This window comes from Pogoniulus pusillus, chromosome 8 (genome assembly GCF_015220805.1).
Source record: "Pogoniulus pusillus isolate bPogPus1 chromosome 8, bPogPus1.pri, whole genome shotgun sequence".
Lineage (NCBI taxonomy): Eukaryota > Metazoa > Chordata > Aves > Piciformes > Lybiidae > Pogoniulus > Pogoniulus pusillus.
This window is the reverse complement of record NC_087271.1, coordinates 24,567,813-24,592,020: the sequence shown is the minus strand read 5'-3', so window position 1 is coordinate 24,592,020 and position 24,208 is coordinate 24,567,813. Positions and strand designations below refer to the sequence as shown.

The 24,208-nt window shown below is 37.6% G+C and overlaps 1 protein-coding gene across 8 annotated transcripts in view; it reads left to right on the top strand.

The window, feature by feature from the left end:
* MAST2 (microtubule associated serine/threonine kinase 2) overlaps positions 1 to 24,208 on the top strand; it is a 193,575-nt gene that overhangs the window by 46,513 nt on the left and 122,854 nt on the right. Inside the window, exon 1 of one of the 8 annotated variants that reach the window (XM_064147651.1) lies at positions 5,616 to 5,690. The exons of the other annotated variants lie outside the window; for them this stretch is intronic. Coding sequence (XP_064003721.1) covers positions 5,652 to 5,690 — 39 coding nt within the window. The 5' untranslated portion in view covers positions 5,616 to 5,651. Of the gene's footprint in view, positions 1 to 5,615; positions 5,691 to 24,208 lie in introns of those variants that run through there. 8 annotated transcript variants of the gene reach the window in all.

Sequence of the window (24,208 nt, the reverse complement as noted above, 5' to 3'; positions counted from 1 at the left end):
GACAAGAATTAGGTCTTGTTGCAGATATCTGAAAATCTGTTGGGTTTTCTTAGCTTGATTTTTTGATTGGGAGGGCTCTTTGAATGGCTAAGTATCCTGTTATGTAGTGTTGATGTCCGTCAGACCATGTTTCCCATCATGGACTCCTACTTGTGTTGTGAGGCCTCCTGTTGTTTCTGTAGTCAATACTAAATATCACAAATGGCTTAGTACCTTTTCTGAGTTGTCAGTGTAAGTGGACTTAGACTTCTGGTGTTCTGAGTTTGAGGTATGCAGCTGTTGCATTCACTTAAGCTATACAAGAGAGCACACACATTTTTGATCCACAACATAAAGATTTCATCACCGAGATAATCAGTACTGGCTTTACTTTCGTGATTATGGTAAGGTTTCCATTCTGATGCAACCATATGGACCACAAAATATGGCAGGATGTAATGCCAAAAGCCTTAAAGGACTAGGAGGTTGTAGCAAAATGAATTGCTCTCTTCTTCATATTTTAGTTAATTCTTTGTAAACCAAATGGAAATCTCCACTTTCAATTTAAGATATGTAGGAGGTATTTTGTATTCAAGGTAGATAGTACAACAAACTGAACACAGCTCAAAGGTGAGCCATGTGGTTTTACAGAGATACATCTTTGTGCATATCTATATGTGCACTCTAATATAGTCAAGACAGATGCCCTTTTTTTTTTTTAATTCCCTTTGCACTTGCTGTGGTGGTTAGAAAATGTGAATAGCAGGACAATAGCTTATTCACAATTTCTGAATTAATTTTTTGTAAGAGGTATTGTATGTAGGAACAATCACACTACTTCATAGCGACTTCCCGTGGTCATCCGTTCCCTGACTGTGAAATTGGTTTGCCTTTGGTCATCTTCCATTGATGCTATTTAAAAACCTTTGGGTACAGAATAAGTAAAAGAATTGTTGCATTGATTGTACTGAAATCAGTGGATGGAAAAATGCAGTTTTCTTTTGACAGTTATTGGAACTGTTCAAATCTCTCAGATTTTTCTTCCGCAAGACAGAGAAGTAATAGATTTTGGTGGCAGGCAATGGAATGAGGTCTGAATCAGCATGGATGAGGACAGGCTTCTTATCAACAGAATTGAAATGCTGGCTGAAATCCAAGTGCAGAACTTTCCTGACAGGTAGGGTTGGTTGCTGTCTACAGTGTGTAAGGAATAAAATTCCAGGTCCTCTTCTTAATGTTCTTGAATATCTTGTCATACTTGTGGTCTTTCCTGTGATAAATAAAACAGCTTGAGTTCCAGAAGTCTTTCAACTCTGATTTTCTTTTCTTCCCTGAAAATGTTTCTCTTGGATTTTTTTATTTCGATAATACTCAGCTTGAAATATAAGTAACAGACATGATTTTCCATCATGATCTCATCAGTATCCTGTGTAGAGGCAATACCACTAAATCCTGACACTACCTTTGTGCTGGCTACCTAAATAAAAACATGAAGTGATTATTCTGAGTGAGCTTGTCTCTAATAGCAGCTTACAGCAGGTGTCTAAAGCAGAGTCTCTTCCCAGACCACTTGCAGCTGTTTGTGACTCTGGGTTGTCTTCATTGTGTTTTCTCCTTTTAAGAGTTCTTGGCAGATTCTTCAATGAATGAATTTGTCCAAAGGCTTTTAGTTACACTGGTGATTTCCCATCCCCACCCAGCCTTTTACAGCAAGAAATAGCCAAATGTAGCTGTTGTGTAAAGCAGCACCTCCTTTATTTTCTTCAGAAATTACTCTTAGCCCCATTTAATTCATCCCAGTATTGGCAAGCTGATGAGCTATCCTTCCCTACTTAGCAGACTAAGCATCGCAGGAACATCTTTACTGGAAGCTCACCTCTTTCCATTTCTTGATGTCTTCAAACCAAGACTGAATAGCTTTTTTAGAGGGAGAACTTCAGTCAAATTGGTTGGATTATGTTCAAACAATGCCAATAGCACTCTGCTCTTTTTCTTTTTCTTACTGCTGCAGGGCAAAGCAAAATTTTTTCGAGGCCTGTTAATTTGATGGAGTAAAGAACTGAGTTAGGAGCTTACAGATGTTACTGATGAACAAACTTTGAATTCCCTCTTTTTACTTCCCTTCCTATGTTTTTTATAACATTGAGTGGTAAGCTAGATATTATAATTATTAACATTTTCAATTATTATATGCTACTGTAATGCTTAAAAGATTCAAATATAACGTGGTATCCATATTTTGATTTTTCTTGTGATAGCAGATATTTTATTAGATCTTTTCTAAATGCTGCTTGCAATTGAAAAGTAAGAAATCTGTTTTAAAATTACTTTTTTATATAGTGGATAAAATTAAATGTAGGGTATTTCAGCAATATATCTCTTAGTGAAATGTCTTATACAAATACATTCTGATCTTTCATTGAAGAGTTACCTGCAGACCTTTTAAGTTATTAAAATGAATATCTAAGGATGGTGTAAATCTCTTGATGAAATGATGGATAATTTCCTAAAGGTACTCTTTGTTAGAAAAAACTCCATGTCAGAGAGTTGCTTTAAAATTCCATTTGTCCTTTGCTTTCCCCAGTTTGGTACTAGGTATTCTCTCCCACTCTCCTTAATCATTGCTTTTCTGGGGTAGATTCTGTCAAAGGAAAAAAAAAAAAGGGAGAATGCGAGTGTTAAGAGGGAAGAAAAGGTAGTCACTGCATTTGGAATCTTTTTTTGGTGGTGGATTTGATCTGATGGTTAAATAAAGAAATATTTACTCTGAAGAAGAGAAGGAGAGAGAGAAGCTATAAGAAAAACCATGCCTGCTTTTTTGCAGCAGCCTTGATTGGCTTCTATACCCCAGAAACTGGGTAAGTGTGGCAGGCAGCCAATTTGAAAGCATTCTCCCCAAGAAAGCTTGAAATTTGGAAAAGAACAGATGATTCTTGTGGTATTTTGAGACTCATGCCAGCCCCAATCAATTATAAGACACTTGTGAAGACATTTTGAGAGTTGGCAGTGTCTGAATATTAAGGTAAATAATCCAGGAAGGACTAGATGTGTATGTGCTAATGAGAATGTTTTAATTTACATTACAGAAATAAGTGGGGCTATATGCTACTGTCAGCATGCTTAAACCTCATCTATTTGCTGATTTAGGAGGAAAATAGAGTGTGAACGTATTGTGTAACTGGTAAGATTCCTTTTGCAAAGTATGTGTATAATGCTGGTGTCCTTAGTGAGAAGAGGTAAGATCATTGATGCAGCTAGTGCATGTGCTAATATAAACATCCCTAAAATCTACTTTAGGCTAAAATAAGCTGCAAAATGCATGTAATGTGTCTGAGTATGCATGTTTTGTTTCTATGGGATTTTAAAAGTAAAAATAGAATTTGTTTGACACTGATACCTGGTGAACGAAGTTACAGTTTTGCATAGATTGAGGAAGCTTATTTGGTGACAGAATGCAGGAGGCAATACTGAAATCCTTCACAGATATCATAGTGAAGAAATACGATAATGTTATGTTTCAGTCTGCTTTTTACAGAGCTTTATCTGTGTTTTTATACTGCTGTTCTCCTTGGTGATGTATTCTTAGGTTCTCATGCAGAGTTTTGTGCATGGTTTGATGTTTTCCAATTATATTTGGAAAGGAAGATGCTGTTCCTTTAAAATCAAGTGGCTCATTGAGTTGTTTTTACTAGGGCGCTGTTTTTGTATGGTACAGTATACTCCATGCAAATGAGCTGCCTGCTCAGCCTCTGTGTGGCTGCTTGCCCTGTTGGGGAGCTCACAAAGACTCTGCAGACCTAATTCAGCATTCAGTTGTTTAAAACGGCAGATGGAAGGAGGTATCGGCAAGATGAGGATTTATTAGCTGCTCACAATAAAAGACCACACTCGCTCCGCAGAGGATCAGAAAAAGCCTGGTGAATGGGATTGAGTTGTATCTGCTTTCAGCTGACTTTACAATGATGTATTTAGCTCATGTGACTCGGTCACTTAGCATGAAGATCAGCTCAAGATTTCCATGTAAATACATATTCCTTTAAACACCATCAACCTGTGCACTTGCATTGAGACTTTTTTTTTCGGTTTGCAGCTGTCATAACTGTGGGAACAGGAACACTTCATCAAGCTGTGGTAGGCAGCCTATGGTCTGGGCTCTCGTTGTTGCATTTGCACACTTCAGGATGTCTGGCTGAAATCCCCTCATAAACACAGCTCTTGATGAAGTTTATTTTATGTATCTCGCGGAATTCTTCAGAGTTTGAACTTAGGTTCTTATTTAAACAGAGCATTTATATTCAGGAGTTATAAATAGGCTCTTCCTAAGCTTTATCAGGCGATGAAATCTGTTGCTTTAGCTTTCTGCTAAAAAAATTGAAGGTCGTTGCTGCAGTGGTGTTCATTATATTTGCAATACTTCCTCTTTTGCCTTTCTAATACGGAAAGGGCACGTGTAGGAGAAAGGCTCCTTATGTGCTCACTAATTTGAATCATACTGGAATGAGCATACCTAGATTTTAATTTTTGTAGCAGTGGTATTCGGTAGAAACGGCGTTTGCTAAAACTGGAAGCATCATCTTTGTTTATTTTTCAAACAGGCTGTGTGGTCATATTTTAAAATGGGTTTGGGATAATGTACATAAAAAGGTAAAGCCTTTTTTGACCTTGCTGGAGTTGTCTGTCTGAAGGTAACCTGAAAAGAAGCTGCAGGAAAAAGCCAAAAAGCCTCAGCTGAACTGTACTGCCTCCTTTTTTTTTTTTTTTCCCCTTTTTGCCATGGATGACGATGAGGGAAGGGCTTCTTAAGACAGCTCTGTCAGTGATGAATAGATGAATGAATTCTTAAATGTTCAGGACTTGCAACATGTGTTCCAGACCCTTCAGCATGTAAGAGGCGCAAGATCTCAGCAATGAACTAAAGAATGTGCCGTGTCTGCTGCATAGGAGAAGACCAGCATAGCTCAGAGATAGCAGAAACAAAAGAATGTGTGAGAGTATCTGAAGAATCTGACATTTGCTTTGTGTCATACAAAGGAGTAAAGGAATTTTTTAAAATTTGGAGGGGGGGGGGAATCTTTTTCCTAGTGAGGATTTTCCGTATTTGGAATAGCACTGTCTCCTGTGTGCCCACAGAATTGATTTTTTTTTAGTTAGAGTGACTGTGTTTTTTAAAGGAAATGTGACCTGGATTTTGTGAGCTTATTATAAACAGTAAATGAAGGCAGCTGTTGTAGTTTACTGATCCCTTATAACAGCTCAAGTAAATTGAAATAAAGCACAAATATGCGTGTGTGGGACCTGAACTAAATTCCACTCTTTGGCCTTACATGGAGTTATGGATTATTAGTATTTCTAGACAGTTGTGTATATGAGGGGAATGAGACATCCAACCTTGAAAAGATTTAGGAACGTAGAGCAGATTTTTTTGCAGTGTGACCTGCTAAATCTGCCACTAAAGAGGCAGGCAAAATTCTGTGCAGATAGTCAGAGACCGTGGCTGCAGTTCTTCATGACAGGCAAGTGAAAGACTAGCTCCTATTTTTAGTGAGTGGATGAAGGGGGGGTGGGAGTGGGGGAAAAGTTTGAAAATAATGGACTTCTTTAACAGTTAGAGAGCAAAGCTAGCCAGAAGCAAGCGAGCTTTAGCAGGATTTTGTGATCAGCAGAGTTGAAATATGGATGATTCAAGTATTCTTCGAAGAAGAGGGCTGCAGGTAAGTGTAACTTCAGTCTACTTTTTTTTTCCTCCTTGCAATGTCGACAATCTCATAAAAGTACTCAGTCTTTTGAATTAAATGAGGTTGGTTGAGTATATAACAGTGATGCTGGAATTTGTTTTTTTTTTTTTTTTCTGGTTTTACCTAGTGTATATTTTATTAATTTAAAAGTAGGATTTTTTCATAAAGCAATAAAATCCAGTGTGTTAATTTCGTCATTTATATCCGATAGTCTTGGGAATGTCCTTAAGGCAAGAAGTGAAATCTGAACTATAAGTTTACTCTGTTTTTTAAACTTCAGTTTTACAGATCCTTATAAAAAACAGTCTAAGGCGAGCAGAGTTGCCTTAGAGAAGCCATTTTAGTTGAACATTATTTAGAGATTACATGTCAAAGCAGAGTGAATATTCTCATTTATTTTAGAGCTATGCTTCTTTACTGCTTCAAATGCACAGAATGCAATTCTACGATGCAAATAATACTTACATTTTATTTTCAACAACCATCATGAAGTTGAAATAAATACTCCTGCAATTTGTTTTGAACTTGAATCTGCTGGTGGAGTTGTATTTTTTGCAGTGGTGCTGTGGAAGTTGTATTCAATTGCAGTAGTATAGCAAATAATACGGTAATCCGTATTAGTGTCAGTGATGTGTGACAACTGAGCTGATTCTTACCAAGTAAAACACCTGGAAGTGAGTGAGCTCCAAAATCTTGTGTGAACTGGGTGTGGAATAGATTTTTTTTTTTTTTTTCTCCTTGAAAGCACCATAGTCTATACTGGGATTTTTTTTCTTCCCCCCCCTCCTCCCCATCTCTCTTTCATCGTAATGGGATATAGCCTATTACATACTTGCAAGCATAAGTAATTGTTTACAGACCATGAACATTGCTTAGTAAACAATAGGACAGGCATGGTTAATTTAACTTCCTTTGAGGAAAATAAATGTACCTCATTAAGATAGTACCATTCATACCTTGTGGATGCTTTAAGGCAATTACAGAATTATTACTGAATTAACTGACTATTGTCTATTTCTCACCTTTAGTATCTGGTGTATATTTTGATATTTCTTTTTGCTAGACTATTAATATCACTGAAATACCTTCAGACAATGTGCTGCATATAACATGGTGTTATGGTAGTGCATTTGCTTATAAAATTAGCTGGTTTTAATTTTTGTATTGCATATATAGGAATATACTTAGGATTGCTTCTGGATAAACTGGATTTTTTTTTTTAATGTACCTGGTAGCTGAAAATGCACAACCAAGAAAATTGTTTCTGACCACAGATAATAAAAAAAAATTAAGCCCAATATGCTGGTTGGTCAGAGTTTCCATGAACCCAGAGTTTCTCTGGAGCTTGTATCTGATGTGTGGGGGAGTGGTTTTCATGACGATACTTCAGGGGACTACTGGAAAAGAAAGGGAGGTTGGAAGAGCCCAAATGTTCTACAAGTGTCAGCAAAAAACATTCTGAGACTGAGAATGCATTTCCCAGATTTAACTGTGTAGTGTGGTGGAATTTGGTCTTGAGTCTTGAGTAATTACTGTATATATGTATTGTTGTGTCTGTATGCACTCAGGTAAGAATGTATAAATAAGGCACGTACATACAGGTGTATGCATTTTCAGTGGTCACCTTTTCAGAGGTCATTCAAGGAATGGTCACCTGGGTTGCATGACTTCCAGTTTTCCTTGTGCTCATCTCTCACAAGAGGTTTACTCTTACCAAAACCTGTTCTTTATTTCCTTGTTAAATAAACCATTCATCATCACTAGCTCTTCATGTTCTTTAACAAATGCAAGCTAGTTTTTCCTTGTCCTTCTTCTGTTAATTAGCTGAAATATACTTGATACCACTGTTGTGATAGTTTCTTTCTTCTCTAGGAACTTTCTTCTGCTGTGACCTTTGTAGTGAATAGCCAGGTAGTAGTGCAAGCAGATAACCTAAAGGAACAGGGATTGTGGTTGCAGGCCAAGTAAATGTATTGGCGCATGGTTTGTCTATATCACCTTCCTCACTTGTTCAGTCTGGTTTTGTAGCATCTGTTTGGTGTCACAGATTTGGTCTACAAATGGAAATACATGTAAGGACAAACTGGAATTTGTCTGTATGTATACTTCTGTGTGTGTGTATATGTATATGCACACTTGTAGTATGAGTGCTTTTAATAACAGAATATTCTTTTAATTTCTAGGCTTTCATTTCAGATAATAAACTTGGAACACTGACATATTGCCCAGGGATAAGTGCTACTGCAGGGGGTGGAGCTGCTTCTGCTGCACTGGGCAGAGATCTGTGTCTTTGTAGTTACTTGTTCTGATATAAAATATGTTGTGTTACTAGCCACAAACATTATGAGACTACCTAGGTTTGTTATTGTTCCCTATACACATGTATCATTTGTTGTTGATGATATTTTTGTACAGACTGAAAGTAGTGGTACCCAGTGAGTCTTTCTGAAGATGAGTTTATATTTTGAACTTCATCTTGCACTAAAAATATGTTTGGGTTTTTTTTGCATTGTAGCAGCTGCTGTATCTAAGCTTTTACTCTTCTCACACATGCAAGAAATTAAAGTTTCTATCCCCAAAATGCTAACAAGTAAGATAAGTAATGGAGATTGTGATATTCCAAATTTCAGATACTCCTCAACAACCAGTAGAATGATTTCTTAATTCTAGATATAAATCTTACAGTTTCCTCCCAGAGTTGGGGAACAGGGCATGGAGAATATAATCTCAGAAAATTTGGTGAAGTTGTTTTTGAGTTTATTTATCTTACCCAAAGGACTGATCACTTTTTTGTTTTATGAGCAGAGGGAATCGGGGAACCAGTGGTTACAGCAACTCAGTGTATTTCACAAGAGAAAGCTTACTGTGCCTTCTCCATACAGTTTCCATACAATTCAAGTCTTTTTTGGGACATCTTTGGACATGACTTAACGCATGTCAATTTTCAGGGTCTCTTCAATTTTGTTTCATTAATAGAGTCTTTCATAATTGCTGAAGACATCTTTTGTGTGCTAGGGAGCTGCTTACAAACATAGCCTGCAGCTAGTGTGTGTGTTGCTTTCTACAAAAAAAGTGTTATAGGGCTACTCTTAGCTGTGTGTCTGTAAACTTTTAGTTACTCTGCACACCTCTTTAAACTCTCTGGACAGAGTGCATTGCCTTTTGCTCAGTTGCAGTGTCTGACAGGACTTCAGTAGGGAGAAGGATTGTGGAACATTGACTACAGTTGAATGGTTGCTGGAATTCATTAACTAGATCAGTCGTAAGAAACTTGTTTGACTCAACTCGGTCCGTGGAAAGCTATTGTGAAGTTTTGATTATGTGAGTCTCTTGCAATCTTGTGCTTGGATGGGCACACATTCTAACATAGGAAAATGGATTGTACGATGTGTATATGAGTATACTACACCTCACTGCAGGGCTGAGGATTCATGCACAGAGAGGTTGATTTTTGGTGGATACCTGCCTGGCATGTGAGCTTCTACCCTGGTTTGATTTTTCAGAATTAGTCCTAGTGGTCCACAGTACAAGAGAGGAGGAAATGGAACTGAGTTTGGAAAGCATATGCTTCTGGCATTACTTTGAAGACAGAAAATATACCAAGGGAAAAATGTGGAATCTTGTCAGAGGAAAAAGTCCTTGAAATACGGACAAGGATAAAAGGTTAAATGGTTTGCTCAGGCATAAAAGATAGCATTTAGCTGCTGTCTTCAGGGTATTGTTAAATCGTTCTGATAATTTGCTATAGTTATGCTTAAATAAGTGCTTTCAGTTTGTCAGTGAGGACTTTGTGAATGCTTGTATAGCTGAACTAAAAACTTTTTATTTTCAGCCTGTGAGAAAAGATAAAAATGCCAGTAATTAATTCTGCCACTTCAGGAAGAAAGGTTTTCTTAGCAGATGCCTGCATGAAAGAGTGGTTGTATGTGTGTGCGTCTCAGTTTAAGTAGATACTGGACAAAGGGGTTCTTCCCAAAGATAAACAGTAATATATTTTTCCATACATTTCATTGGCTTGAAAATCCCTGCTTGACAGACTTGCTTGTTTCCAGGAGGGCACAATGAACAGTCTTTACTGCTGCTGGTAGTTAGTTGCAGGGGTTGCTGAGTAAAAAGTGGCTTTTGTTTCTTTTCCCCACCATTAGCCACTTGGGGTGCTTCCCTTGTTTCTATATTACTTCATCTTGTACATGCTTTGTGCTAGAAAGCCCGAATCTTAAAAGAAAAAGCTAGTTCTCCAGCCTAGCAACATAACGTGCTGCTACTGTGCTGCAAGACGAATGTTTAATCTGCTTATCTTTAATAGTCTTCACTGCTTACACAGACCCACTTACCTCTCTAATGAGAAGAAATGTCCTGCAGTGAGGCAGCATGCATTTTGCCTCTAGGCTTATGTCATCAGCCTAGAAGTTGAAATTGGTTGGAGCACTTTTTTATTTTCCTGTCAGTTCTGCTGATTGTGGTTGCCTCTTCATTTTTCTCTAATACATTGAAAGACAGGGGGGGTTTGTAAAAGGAAACCTAATTAAAGCATGCAAAGTGGAAATCTAATTCTGAAAAGCTATCAGTATTGATTTGGGTCAGGTAGTCCTCTTATTTTCAGGGGATAAATATGAAGTATCTTTGCATTCTGAATATTTGTGAGAGCTGGCTATCAGTCAAGTGTAGCACCTGTAAATGACTAAAAATTCAAGTCAGTTGTGAATATGTAACAGTATTTCCTATAGGATTTAACAGTTGTTCTCTTTTACTTTGTATTAAATTGCTTTACCCATGCCATAACTATTTGTGGGACTTCCTGGAAGGTACAGGATTTTATCATTTCTGGCTTTTCAAGGTTGGTTGATGTTGGATTTCTAGAGGCTGTTATTAAAAAGTATGAAGTATTTTTTTAGCTACCAAAAAGACTGCAAAATGTCTGTTGTGGTTTTGTGTTATTCTCTGAAGTGTATGATACTAAATGTTCAGATGAGGTTTATTTTTAAGAGTTGAATACCATAGACTTTTGATATGTGTACTTGGCAACAGCAGTGTGATGCAGGTATCTGGGTTATTTTATTCAGCAGCTATGTGAGCAGTCAGAGCCTTTTTGCCCACCAGAGCAGTACACAAATGGCAGCTATTTCTCTCTTAACACACGAGACAGTTCAGGTATTCCTGTAGTTTGTATTCAACTGTGTGAATATATTCTGAGGTTTCAAATCTCTCAGCATACTGTAGCAGTCCTTTTTCTCAGAGGAACAAACTGTTCCAAGTTTACATACTCTTTCAGGAACTGAAGAATTGGAGTTGGCTTTGGTAGACTTGCTAAAATTTTGTGATCTGAAAGTTTGTTTTCACTTAATAAATTTTTTTTTCTTAATTATCATGCCGGTTAAGTAGTATACCTTGAGAGTCATAGAATGCCAAGCTTGAAGGGCTGGATGTTAGGAGGAAGTTCTTCCCAGAGAGAGTGATTTGCCATTGGAATGGGCTGCCCAGGGAGGTGGTTGAGTTGCCGTCCCTGGAGGTGTTCAAAAAAAGACTGGATGAGGCACTTAGTGCCATGGTCTAGTTGACTGGATAGGGCTGGGGGATAGGTTGGACTGGATGATCTTGGAGGTCTCTTCCAACCTGATTGATTCTGTGATTCTATACTTGGCAAAAGCACACACACGATAAGGTATCCCAGCACTCTGTCCTGCTTTACTTTAAAAATGTCCAGTGCTGGGAACTCCACTACTTCCCTGGGGAGATTATTCTGATGGCTGGTTGTCCTTGTTGTGATTTTTTTTTCCCCTTGTGTATAATTGAAATCTCCCCAGGAGCAGCTTGTACCTATTACTCATTGTCTTTTCCATCTGAAAAGTGAATCTCCATCTTCTTTGTAGCCACCTTTTTAAGTATTGGAACCTGGTGATATGATATTCCCCCTCCTTTTTTTTTTCATATGACTAAACAAATCCAGTTCTCTCAGCCTTCCCTCATACAGCAGGTTTCCTAGTCTTTTGATCATCTTTGTGGCCTTTCTCTGGGTCCTTTCCAATCTGTCCACTTTTTTGGTCCCACTTGCAAAAAAAACCAAAAAATCAACAAAAACTTTTTCAGGTGTGGCCTGAGAAGTGCTGAGCAAAGTAGGACCATGAGCTTCTGGCATGACTGTCAGTAGCACATTTGAAATAAACAAGTAAAAAACTACCAGCATCTGGAAATACAGGAAATTCAGGTGACATGGAAGTGGTTTACTGACTGGGTGTAATGCAGCTAGGTACACTTAGGAATATGCATTTTTACTGTACTCATCTCTTTGGAAAACATTGTACATATACTGTAAATAATGCAGAGCAGAATTCCTTAAACTTGGTGTATGATCTCTATTTGGAAAATGTATTACAAGTTAACATTTTGTATTTTTGTGATTGAGCTGGAAAAAAGGACTAGTAGGTCATGCAACTATGCACTTGAATTTGCTAGTCTTATTCAATAGTGGAAAGCTAATTTCAATTTGAATTCAGTTACTGTATTCTAAAACATAAATAAATAATACATGGCATTTTACATAAATGCTTCTATATGACTAAACTTTGAGGCTTCTCTTTTTGAATGCTAGCTAATTAAAAGTATTAGATTGTTTCAGATTTTGTTATTTAACGTTGTGTTACTATCCATAACTGTTTGTCCATATCAATTGTATTGATGTGTCTGAAGGTATAGTAAGGTCCTCTTTCACGTGCATCCTGATGTGCTGTCTGCTGCAGGCATTTGGATGAAGTATTTTACTGCAGGCTTTTCATAATACAGTGAATAAAGTGTTTAATTCTTCTGCTTTCTATGTAGGACAGCCTGACATAATCCTTTGTGTCTTTTAAATGAATTTCTTTCTTAAACTATTGCATTTATGGTATTGTCTTCTTGTTTCTCTTTGAAAGTGAGAGATACATATTTATATGTCATTATAATCAGAGCCTGGAAGCCAGCATTGCTTTGTCTATGAATATAAACAAGTGATTCTCTAGATAGGAAAGTAGTTCAACTTTGTTTATACCTGTCTTTGGTCAAACCTAGAAATGACTTGTTTTGCTAATGGCAGCACTCCTTTGAAATGGGATTATTTTAGCACAACACATGCTTTTGTAGCCAAAGGTTTCTTTATCCAAAATGCTCTTGGATATTAGTGTGACAAAATCATGTTTGGAATGAGGATGCATACAATTACTGCCTGTTGTATAGCACAACTTAAACAACTTTAACTTGACATAATTACTTTTAAACTACTTTCATCAAAATATGAAAATATTAATTGACTTTGACATTTATCACTTGTTTTACATCAGCATAGGCTAATAACTGTCACTTGTATTGGCAGCCAACAAAATGAAATGATATCAGATGTTGTTGGGGGTAGGTTAGTGCAGTCCGTGAGTAAGGTCCTTTCCGCTCCATTTGCTCTGTGAGCTGTGGCTTGTACACGCTGGTAATGACTCTAGGCTACACTGGTTTGAAATAGAACAAGTCATCTCCTTCCCAGCAAATGTGTGTCCCTCAGACTGTCACTAAGTACTTTCAACATTACACTGTTTCCTGGTTTTGGATGTAGGTAGTGATCTCCTTCCCTATGGAAACAGGGGTAGTTTAGCTTTGTTTTTCATAATTGTAGTGAACAGTTTGGTCTCAAGGTGGAAGAATGTACTGAACAGAACAGAAATCCCCCTGTGGGGGCTAAACGGTGGGAGATTAGTATCTTAAAGTAAACAATGAAGATATATTTAAAGGCCTGGGGAATGGCTTATGGTAAGGTAAAGGCAAAAAAAAGTAAAGCAAACCAAGGAGATTAAAGAGGGGACATGAGTGATTCTACTTTTCAGATTGGTATGAAGGTTACAAACGCTGTGGGGCTGACACTTTATTCTCTCTAATGGTCTCCAAGCATTTACTGCCTTTTTTTCCCCCCTAGATTATCTTTTGTCTGGATATTAGGAAGAAGTTCTTCACAGAGAGAGTGATTTCCCATTGGAATGGACTGCCCAGGGAGGTGGTGGAGGCACCGTCCCTGGGGGTCTTCAAGAAAAGACTGGATGAGGCACTTAGTGCCATGGTCTAGTTGATTGGTTAGGGCTGGGTGATAGGTTGGACTGGATGATCTTGGAGGTCTCTTCCAGCCTGGTTGATTCTATGATTCTATGATTCTAAAGGGTTGGACTTGATGATCTGTGAGGTCTCTTCCAACCTTGGTGATACTGTGATACTGAAAGGCTTTGCCTTGAAACTCTGTGGGCCAAATTTAAACCTGGCATTTCCATCGTACTTTGTGTCTCAAAACGTTGATTAACGAAACACCAAACTAGTTGTATTGAAACAGAATAATATTAAAGATTTTTTTTTAAACAACTGTATGATTGAGGACAGTTTTGCTGTGTGCTCGTGACTGCTTGTAAATTTTGATAGTTTGACAGTACTGAGCTGATATTTTTCTTCCAAAGTGGCCACCATGAAGAAGGCCCCCAAGGGATATGAGGCTACTGTAGACTTTCAGAAAGCAATGTTGTGCTTGATTAAGTTTAGACAGATGATGGAGTGATGTAGTAAAATCATTTTTGTTAAGGCATAATGTAACATAGAATGCAATGTGGTACCACTGGGACTGATAAGAATGAAATACTAAAGGAAACCCATGCCCTTACATACAGCTGTCGATAGCAGATGCAACAGACGTACTTTAGTTGTGTGGTGCTGGAAACATAATATTGATTTACAGTGAATCAAGAGAAATAGCTTGTACCTTGCCTGATTGTATGGATTGCAGTAATCTTGGTGAAACAAGTTTCCTAAAAATGGCACTGCAAAATAATTCCTTCTTTTTGATAGTGATGGGGAGGCAGCTGTAGCCAGGTAAAAAATCCAGTTACACATCTAAACGGGGAAGTGAGAGGTACTTCATGTCTTGTTGCTTGGAACTGCCAATTTCCCGTGTATTTACTCACATTTTTGATAAAGAACAATTTCTTGAAACCTAGCCCTCAGTAACTTGTGTAAAATTGATGGCAGTGGAAATAGGGGGGTTTGAGTTGAGCTTGCCCTGCACAAAGAACATCATCTTTGTGTAGCATTTATGTGCCACAAGAGAACTTTTTTTCCTGTTTGGAAAAAAAAAATCAAACAAAATAGCATTTGAAGAAAAGTTGCAGTAACTTCAGACAAAGTTAGTCCAGTTACTGCATGGCATGTACCTCCTTTTTGAAAGGCAGTAGTTCTCTTGATCTTTACTAAGTGAATTGCTGGATGAAGCAATTTCCATTCCTTGCTTGTGTCTGTTAGCATTATATCATCTGCCAAACAAAGAGTTTCACTAACTTCACCCTCAACCAGAAACAAGGTTTTCTTACTGTTTCAGGTGTTGGTGTATGGCTTTCATTAATTTATTCCTTAATCTTCAGGTGACCTAGTTTTTTCCTGAAATAAAATTATTTTAAATACTCTTAATATAGACATTGATATTTTAAGCAAAGCAGAATGGTATTGGCGTTTTGCGTTCTTGAAAGCTCTACAAGTCTGCTTTCGGTCTCTTTATGCACTGGTCATTGGTATCAGGTCAAAGTATTTAAAGAAATTATTATTATTATTATTATTATTATTATTATTATTTTAATTTTTGAACTTTGAAAATTCCCCATTGTAGGAAAATGAAAGCCTTCTCACAATAGGGTTTTAGCTCCCTTTGTTATTCCAGAGCAAATAGGTGAAGCCAAACAGCATTGCAGGTCTGTACATGTTATATAATGGGACATGGAAGGCTTCATACTGAAGTTTCTTCTGTTTTCAGAAAACTTTGGATTTTGACAACAGTCACTTCAATATTCTCTACTTTCAGGAAGTGAGCTTGATTAGAGGACTGCTAAATTAATGGCAGCAGGGTGCATTGTGCAAAGCAAACCTGGCCACGTGAGGGGAAAAGTGATGTTCTAAATGAAATGGTTGCAGTTTTTTTCTCCAGCTAGCCAACTTAATTTCTCCCCAGGTATTCTTGATGAAGAATATTAGTGCTTCTAAACTCTTAGGAGGCAGATTTGAGAAAGCATTAAAATAATTCCTTTTGGTGTTTGGTATCTTCTGAAAAAAAATCCCCAACCCAAAAACATCCACAACCAAACAAAACCCAAACAAACAAAAAAAACCCCAACAAAAACTATCCCCTAAACTAACAAAAAAACCCAAACAAACTTAGCAAAGTCTTTAGCTGTAAGAACAAATCTAGACTAACTTTATGTGGGCTGAGCTTTTGGGTCTTTGCTACATGTTTTAATGCTTTGGCTTTTGTTTATTTAATCAAAAAGAAGAAACGAATGCTGTTTGTTTCCATAAACCAATGACTGCTATACATTTACAGTCTTGTGTGGAACAAGTTGTTGATAGGATGGGGAAGGATGGGTGACCCAAATTATATGTGAAAGCTGCAAGCACTCAGTTTGAGATACTAAGTCAGTTCTCTTAGAACTCTCAAAAAATTGAAATTCTTGTTTAATGTAACAAGCAGGTTTAGGGACTGTTACGCTACACAAATACAGGTGGCAAAAAAAGCCTTCTGTAACTTCAAATGAATGAGGATTCTTTCTGAAGTGTTAGCCATGTCCCACATTGTCTTCTCCACTGCTAGTCTTGGATGCATGTCAATCATAAAAATGACAAAAACAGAATAAAATTCTTTTATTAGTGTATCAGATAGTGACTGATAGTTGGTGTTCTGGATAAAAATCAGTTTGAAGCACATTGTTTTGGAATAATGTAAACAATGCTAAAAGGCTTTTACTCAACATGCCCAACTTAAAATTTTCTTCTTTCTGCACTCTATCTCAGTTTTTCAACCATGCAAACACATATATTTGTTTATTTTTAAAAAATCTGTTTCAAATAGCATCCACTTTACTGTTAAATAATTACTCCTCTTTTTTCCCCCCTCCCTGCCCCCCCACCCTTGAATTTGGCATTTGTGCTGTTGCTAATTTGCATAGTCCAAAAATGCTTCATAGCAGCCAGAAAAACACATTGAAACAGAAATGAAAAAGGATGCAAAGTATAAAAATATCTGTAAAGATATTTACAGTTGCAGCAAAAGGCTGTGCTTAATTCCTTGAATGGAGTAAAGATTTTTCCAAATGGAGGGCATTTTAAAGAGTTGCTCTTGGAAAATGTTGACAACGGAGTCAAAGTAACTCTAAAGATCATGAAAGACAGCTGAGAGAGCAGTAAGGAAGAGATAAACATTCATTGCATTTGAACATATTAGTTTTTAAAGGTTAGGATTTTAAATCAAATTCAGAGGATACCTGATTTAATTAAAAAATGAAGTAATATGTGACTGATGAATGTTGAAATGTTAAACCAAGGACAACTAGGAACAGAATGATGTCCCCTCCCTTCCCCCAAGTATCAGTACTTTACTTTGTGCTTTGAGTTTTCAAATGTTTTTCTACTTTGGCTAGCAGAAGATAAACCAAAACCAAGCAAAACATTAGCAAAATATTTTGCCCTACATTTTGGCTTATGTGACTTTAAAATGGAGTACAGTGAACAAGACTTTGGTCTTCTAATATATGTAGCATTAAAAAAAAAGGAAGTATTTTTTCGAACCTGTGTTTCAGTACTATCCAGGTGGGATGAGAGCACTGTTAAGTGACAGGGGATTAAGGAGGCAGGAAGATGAACAATGAAGGCTGTGAGGCAGGCTGTAGGAACTGTGAGAACTCAGAGGGCACTGGAGACCAGAGTCTTGCAGTGCCTTCACATCTGAAACTTTATGTAAAACACTAATTCTTTTTAGACTGAAATGAGTTCTTGGGCCAGTGGTAGGTAAACTGAGCAATTTGAAATCCCCCCCTCCCCAAAAAAAGATACCTGTCAGAATCTGTTAAGCAGTTTTTGTCTTCATAAATTGAGCAGAAATCAAAGCCAGTGAAACCAAAATGAAAAGAAGCAAACTTAAAATCAGTTAGCTGATTTAGCAGCAGTGAGATACTTAAAGGTTATTCCCCACTAGCACTGTGAAATAAGCTGTTGGGTTATTGAATTGTAGTGCTTTAAAAAAAGAATACTTTAGAAATAATACAACAGCTAAGATCAGGCAACCAAACCCAAATATTTTTATAACTGAATAATCAAGTAGCTGTCAAGTTCTTGGGGAAAAACTTTAGAATTAAAAAGAACAGAAAAATCAAAGATGGAAATAAGCCAAAATGCTACACCTAAATAATTTCTAAGTCTATATAAGAGAAATACTGGAGGGATTGCTTTGGAAATACATTCCTTGTTTTAAATTGCCCATCAGAGAATGGATCCAGGTAATGGTTACATTTTATTTCTCATGTTAAAATCCATGTTTGGGTCTTGTAAATACACCCATACACCATCTGTTTGTATTGTCTTTTACAAAACTTCCAAGATAAATTATAAATTGAAAGAGTTGGTTTCAAATGCCAATTATGGATAAAAGATTGTAGTAAGTGTTGAATCTAGTCATATGAATATACTGTCTTTTGAACATTTCTGGAAGCAAATCTTATTTTGCTGCTTTAATATGTTTGAAGTCCAAATTAATCTTACACCTAGATTAGCATTACTGGGATGTGATAATGCATTAAGTACTGATCTTTTCTGCCCCCTGTTTCATCAGCTGCTTTCTTCTGCACGAGTGGTAATTGCTTTGGAATGGAATCTTCAAATAGTATTTCAGTTGATAAAGATTCGTGCAATATCCATGCAGATATTCTTTTGCATTGAAAAGGATTGTTCTACTATTTATTTTGACACATGGTAAATTGTGTAAGAGATATCAGAATGTGAATCATAATTCCTTAAAGAACTGGTGTAATAGCTATATGAGTCATCTTGTGGAAATACAAAATCATAACATAGAAATCAGCTTATGAAATTCTGAAACTAAAAATATGAGTGTCAGGTAAAAAGTAGATAATTTGTCATGCAAGACACCTAAGTCTACAAGATTGGCTATATACAAAATAGAAATATCAGGGGACAATGCACAGTAGCTCAACAAGAAAATGACAACAGTAATACTACCATTAGAAGAAAAGTGCTAACATTACTAAAGAGAATAAGATCTCCTGGTTTTGAGACAGGTAAGAATGCATTTGTACTACTTTGGTTTGAATGACTAAAGATGTAGCTGCAAATTTGATGAAATTCCAGCCTCAGAACGAATAGAAATAGAAGTCAGCTCTCAACATCAGATGAATTCAGGCGGCTGTTAATGAATATAATGTAAATAAGGCTGGTAATGGACTTGTAGCTGTGCATGTGGCTAGCTACTGACCTGAGATTTGTTTCCTGTCCTTACCTGATCACTCTCAGTAGTTTAACCATGGCCTGGTTTGCAGGCAGTGTGAGAATAAACTGAGAAATAATGCCAGTTATGCCATTCCTCAAGGACAATCTTGAAACAATGGGTTAAAACTTGACTGCAATTTGTAAGGGCAGCCAATATGCCACTGGGATTACAACAGTTACTCCTGGTTGCAGGAAAGAAATTAAAATTCCACTGACAGCAAAATATTGAATAAGAACACTTGCTAAACATAATTTGAACTTTCAAGAGAGAAAAACATTGCAGAGGACAAAAGTGTGAAAACCTGCCAACCAATGGCATAATTTTACAAGAAATTGATTTTTGGATGTGGAAGGTTACCTTCCGATGCACACGACATAATAACAATCTAATACTCACAGAATAGCCAGATAGAGAGACTCCCTTTGCCCCCAGCTGATGGACAAAGTAGAACTTTGGTGAAAGTACATACAATTTAAATACAAAATGCTGATGCATTAGCACCACTGTCAGCAGTCAGTGCTAGAAGAGCTGAGATATTCCTGTCTCAGTTTATAAAGCTTGCATCATCATCTCTGTAAGATGAGCAGGAGAGACTTGACACTGTCCCATAATTGGAGTATTAATGGTGGAGATTCATCAACTGGTTTATTTCCAACGTCCATCTCATTACGTATGTGTAATATGAAAGTTAAAATTAAAGTGAATATTTTCACTGCGTAGCATAAAGGTGCTAATTCTTTTTCAGTGGTGAAAGCCTTATTGCTTAGAGAGGTGAACACTTGAAATAACAGCTCGTGATAGTTGCTGGTGGAATGGGAGTCAAATGAGAAAACCTTTGGATTCTTGGTAGTGCTTTCTTCCTCTGGAAAAAATCCTGATCCACTGTTGTCTTGAGCAGTTTGGTTCATGCTCCTGGAGTGTGTCCTTGTGAAAAGATGTAATTGATGATTTAGCTCCATCCATCCCAAATTACCTGTTCGTGGTTTAAGGAGTAGTTGAGCTGAGACATCAGTGTATTTGCAGCAGACAGATTCTCCTGTAGTCTTCACTTGCTGAAAATCTGGGCTGATAGTCTTGCAGCTCATAAGGTAGCTCTTAGTGCAGTGCAGAGTAGAAAGCCCAAAAGGTTATATGTCACTAAAGAGGATTCACTGAAGATGGCCCCCAAAACAAACACAAAAGCGTCCCCAAAGAAAACGGCAACGGTAGCCGTAAAATCAGATAATAAAGTGTGCCTACCATGAAAGCAAAAAAGCAAAAAACAATTAATCCCCCCCAGAGAACCAAACTAAACAGAAAACAAAAAGCAAACAGACTTAGTGCAGAGAAACACAGGCATATAGCAGCGGCCATGTTGTCACTAAAAAAAAATCCTCTCCTTAAAGCAGATTAGGAAAATTCCTCTTGTGCTAAGCTTCCCCAGTTTGCCTGCTATATATACTGCAGGTCCTTTTCAAACGCCTCCATAAATTGCACAGCTCAAAAATGCATTCCAGAAACCTGTGGCTCTTTTGCCTTTTGTTTTCCAAGGAAAGAAGTCAGTTGTAAAAGAAGGTGTTATAAATATTGCTGCAGTCTGCGCTGTATCAGTGCGTTGGAACAGAATTTGCTCTCCTGGTTTCTTTGGAGTTTGCCAATGTACAAATGAAAATGTATGAGCTTTCTGTGGATCCAAAGAAAACAGAATTTGTCTGCATGTGTGTTCACACATGCTGTGTGTGTACCTATGCATGGAATAAAGTGCATACACTGTCCAACTGTGCCTCTTTAGGGCACCACAGAGAACATAGGTAGTTCATAATCTGTACTGACGCTGTGCCAGAAGCATGGTCCTCTGAAAACTAGTTAACTTATAGTTTCCATTTTCAGCACACTTACATGCACCCATTTGCATGTGTTATTTCTTGGGCCAGCATTGTGCTTTGTTCTGCAAAGCTTGCCTTCCATGAGAGTTCTCACTTCATTTTACTCAGTGACTCCAAGAGACTGTCTTCACTGCAGACACAGACTACTTTTTCTGCAGTGATAGCTACCATTTAATTTCTTCTAGATGAACTGGAGACACTCCTGTGCTGAACAGTGGAAGACACTGCTCAAGGCTGTGCTGTCACACTACAGACCTTTGAAACTACTTCTTTTGGCTAGAAGGACAAGTTATTTCCTCTGTTGTGAAAACTTGTTGGTGCTTGGAGGTTTTTTCTAGTTTCAATATCATCAGTTTTAGGAATGGTAGCTAGCTGTCTTGGCCAGGAGCCTGGGATTTGTCTTTGTGAATGACATGACCAGAACCAGACATGGCATCATAGCTGCTGATGTGTTTCTTACTCAGCTAATGGCATTAGAATAATTTCCATATTATGGTCCATCTTATTCTTGACACTGCCTAGCAGTTTGCTTGCCTTTTTCCCCCAGGCTCCAGCTGTACACCATCTCCAGTGGAATATTCACAGATTCTCACCTGCCTTTATCAAAATTAGTGCTAGTTTGGCCTTACATGGGTAATCAAGGAGTTACTTGTGTGTGTATCAGTTATGGCTTTGCATTGACCACTTGCCTAATAAATTCCTCCTGTTGATAGAGATTTGCAGAAAATCCACATTTGTTCATATGCAGTATGTACTGTGTGCTGGCATTAGTGGAAAACCTTGAGGTCCTATCTAATGTTTTGCTACAATAAAATACTTTACTTCCATTCTTCTAACTCCTGCACATAAAATGTTTCACACACTTAAAGCATCACCCAGCTTTCAATCTGAGAATGAGAAGCCCATTCAGAGAAGCAGGAGTGCCAGGAACAAAATTTGTACAGTGAACAGGGGACAACAAAAAGATTGGCTGGCATGAGTGGAAAAAAAACCAAACAAACCCAACGAAGCAACAGACCAAACATACTTTTGGATATATAGCAATTTCTACATTGCTTAATAGAAGTCAAAGAGGATGGGGAAAGAATCATCTTAGTTGTTTACTTAAAGGAGAAGCTTAAATAATATAGGCATCTCATATCTAACACATTCTAAACATGAGATAGAAGTACAAATCTAGCACTTAACTGAAGGGTTCTCGAGCTATTTCTGAGAATGCAAAATATGGAGTGAGGGAGCAGACCTTTAACCTGTGCATACAGTTCAAGTTGCTCCCACTGCTAATAGAAAAGGTTTGTTCTTTTATGCAGAAAGCAGCAGAATTGGATCAACTTAGTAGAGAGGTTCAGAGATAAGACCTACAGAGACCTGGTAGAGTAGTCTTAATCTTAGCTCTGTCAGCCTCTGTACTACTGCATAGGATTTGCATTTCAGAAAAATAGGGCAACCTGCTGGGAAGCATGGACCCAGTTGTTTGGATAAGACCCACCTTGCAGGTGATGTCACTGTATCTTTCTGTATTGAGTAGGCTGTGATCCCTGAGGATAAAGGGAAGCTGATCTGATAGTGGGAGACTTAGTAAATGCAGTTAAATGGATTTCTGATGTAGGATATTCAAGGAGGAATACTCCTGAGGCTAACTTCGGGCTGCCAAGTGGGACACTGAAATACAATATTCCTGTGATAATATCCTCTGTAATACTTGCCAGCTCCATGCACAGGAATTGGTAGACAAGAGATTAGCAGCCCTCACGTGTGGATGACGTAATGCTGTAAAAAAGAAGGGATTAGGTGCAATGGGAGCTAAGCAACCTTTTGGGGCTGAAGGCATGTTCCCAGGAGGAATACTGCACCTCAGTCAAGAGAGAATCATGCTACAGGCATTAAAAATTAAAAAGAAGATAGAAGTCTGGAGACAAATCCAAAATAACTTCTCAGAGTTCAGACTGGCCTTCCAAGAAGCAATTATTTTATTATGTCCTAAACAGTCTCTCTGTTGCTTATGCTAATGAGGCACTGACCCAGTCTGTGTGGGCAATGGAAATCATCCACTCTCATGACTTACCCTAACTTTGCAGCTTCACTAACCTTGGTTAATACTTCCTAATTGTTGTTACTGTCCTGATTTGAGAGTTGGTAGCACAATCCTGGAACTGCATTGGTTTTTTTTTTACTATTACATGCTAGGATTTCTGTCCAAATGGATTCCATTATGTTTTTCTTTTGTAATATTTTTATCCAGGAGAGCTTCATGTAGAGAGCCAATTCCCTGCCCAGATATCTTAATCCTTCATTCTTGGGTAGGTGTGTGGGATGCCTGTTAGAGAGAGTGGTTATTTGATGCCAAATATGCTTTCATTTTATCTTTCAGGTTTCTAGAAGTAATGTGGAAGCACTTGTAAGTTCTACTATGCTCTGTTGTTCAGTGTTTCTCATGGCAGGAGGCTGGCAGTGGAGGCAGATTACTGTTCTTTTCCACTGTTCTACTGTTTTTGCCTGTTGGTTCTACGAGCCCTTTCTTTGGTCCTTGCATTTCTCAGCCTCCAAAAACTTAATTACCTTGATAGGAATACCTGAATGGATGAAGGTCAAAACCTGAATAGGTATTTAGGAAACCACAGGCGACAATTTTCAGACAGTGCAATGAAGATATTTCCCCATATTTTCCATTGGAACTAATGGAAATTTGTGTAGTGAGGTCTTGATACTGTTTTGCAGTATTATTTTCCTGCCACTCATTTGCTTTATCAGTTTTATATCCTGTTCATTGTCTCTTTAGGACTCAACTGGCAGTAGAATGCTATTTAAACATATTGAAATTATCAAAACTTGAAATATTAAAACTGAAAATAAGGTTTAGTATAATAAGGTTTAGGAGTGATTTTACAAATAATTCTAGTTTAACAGTACAGATTCTGCTCCCCAGAAACGGTTCACATTGAAATACTTGGTTTACATCTGCATTTAATGTTAATCTTGGGTAGAGAGCCTATAAATATTCAACTGGAATTGTTGGAGGAAAAAAAAACTATTCATCTATAACATCTATTGATTTTTAAATAAGTGGGCATAATGCCTATTGATTTTATTTTTTTTTAAAGTAAGTTGTAGATTGCAATTTTAGCAGACTAGGCAGAAATGCTGCCTGGCTTCTTACACCTTCACCTGGAAAGGGAGCTTGATTTGAGTTGCTTTACCTACAGCTGAAAAATATTTCCACACCATGTTAGCAAAGCCATCCACTTTCCCAGGGGCTCATCTTCTACTAAGGCTTACCACTTCTGAAAACTTGTTTTTTTCTCTGAAGAGAG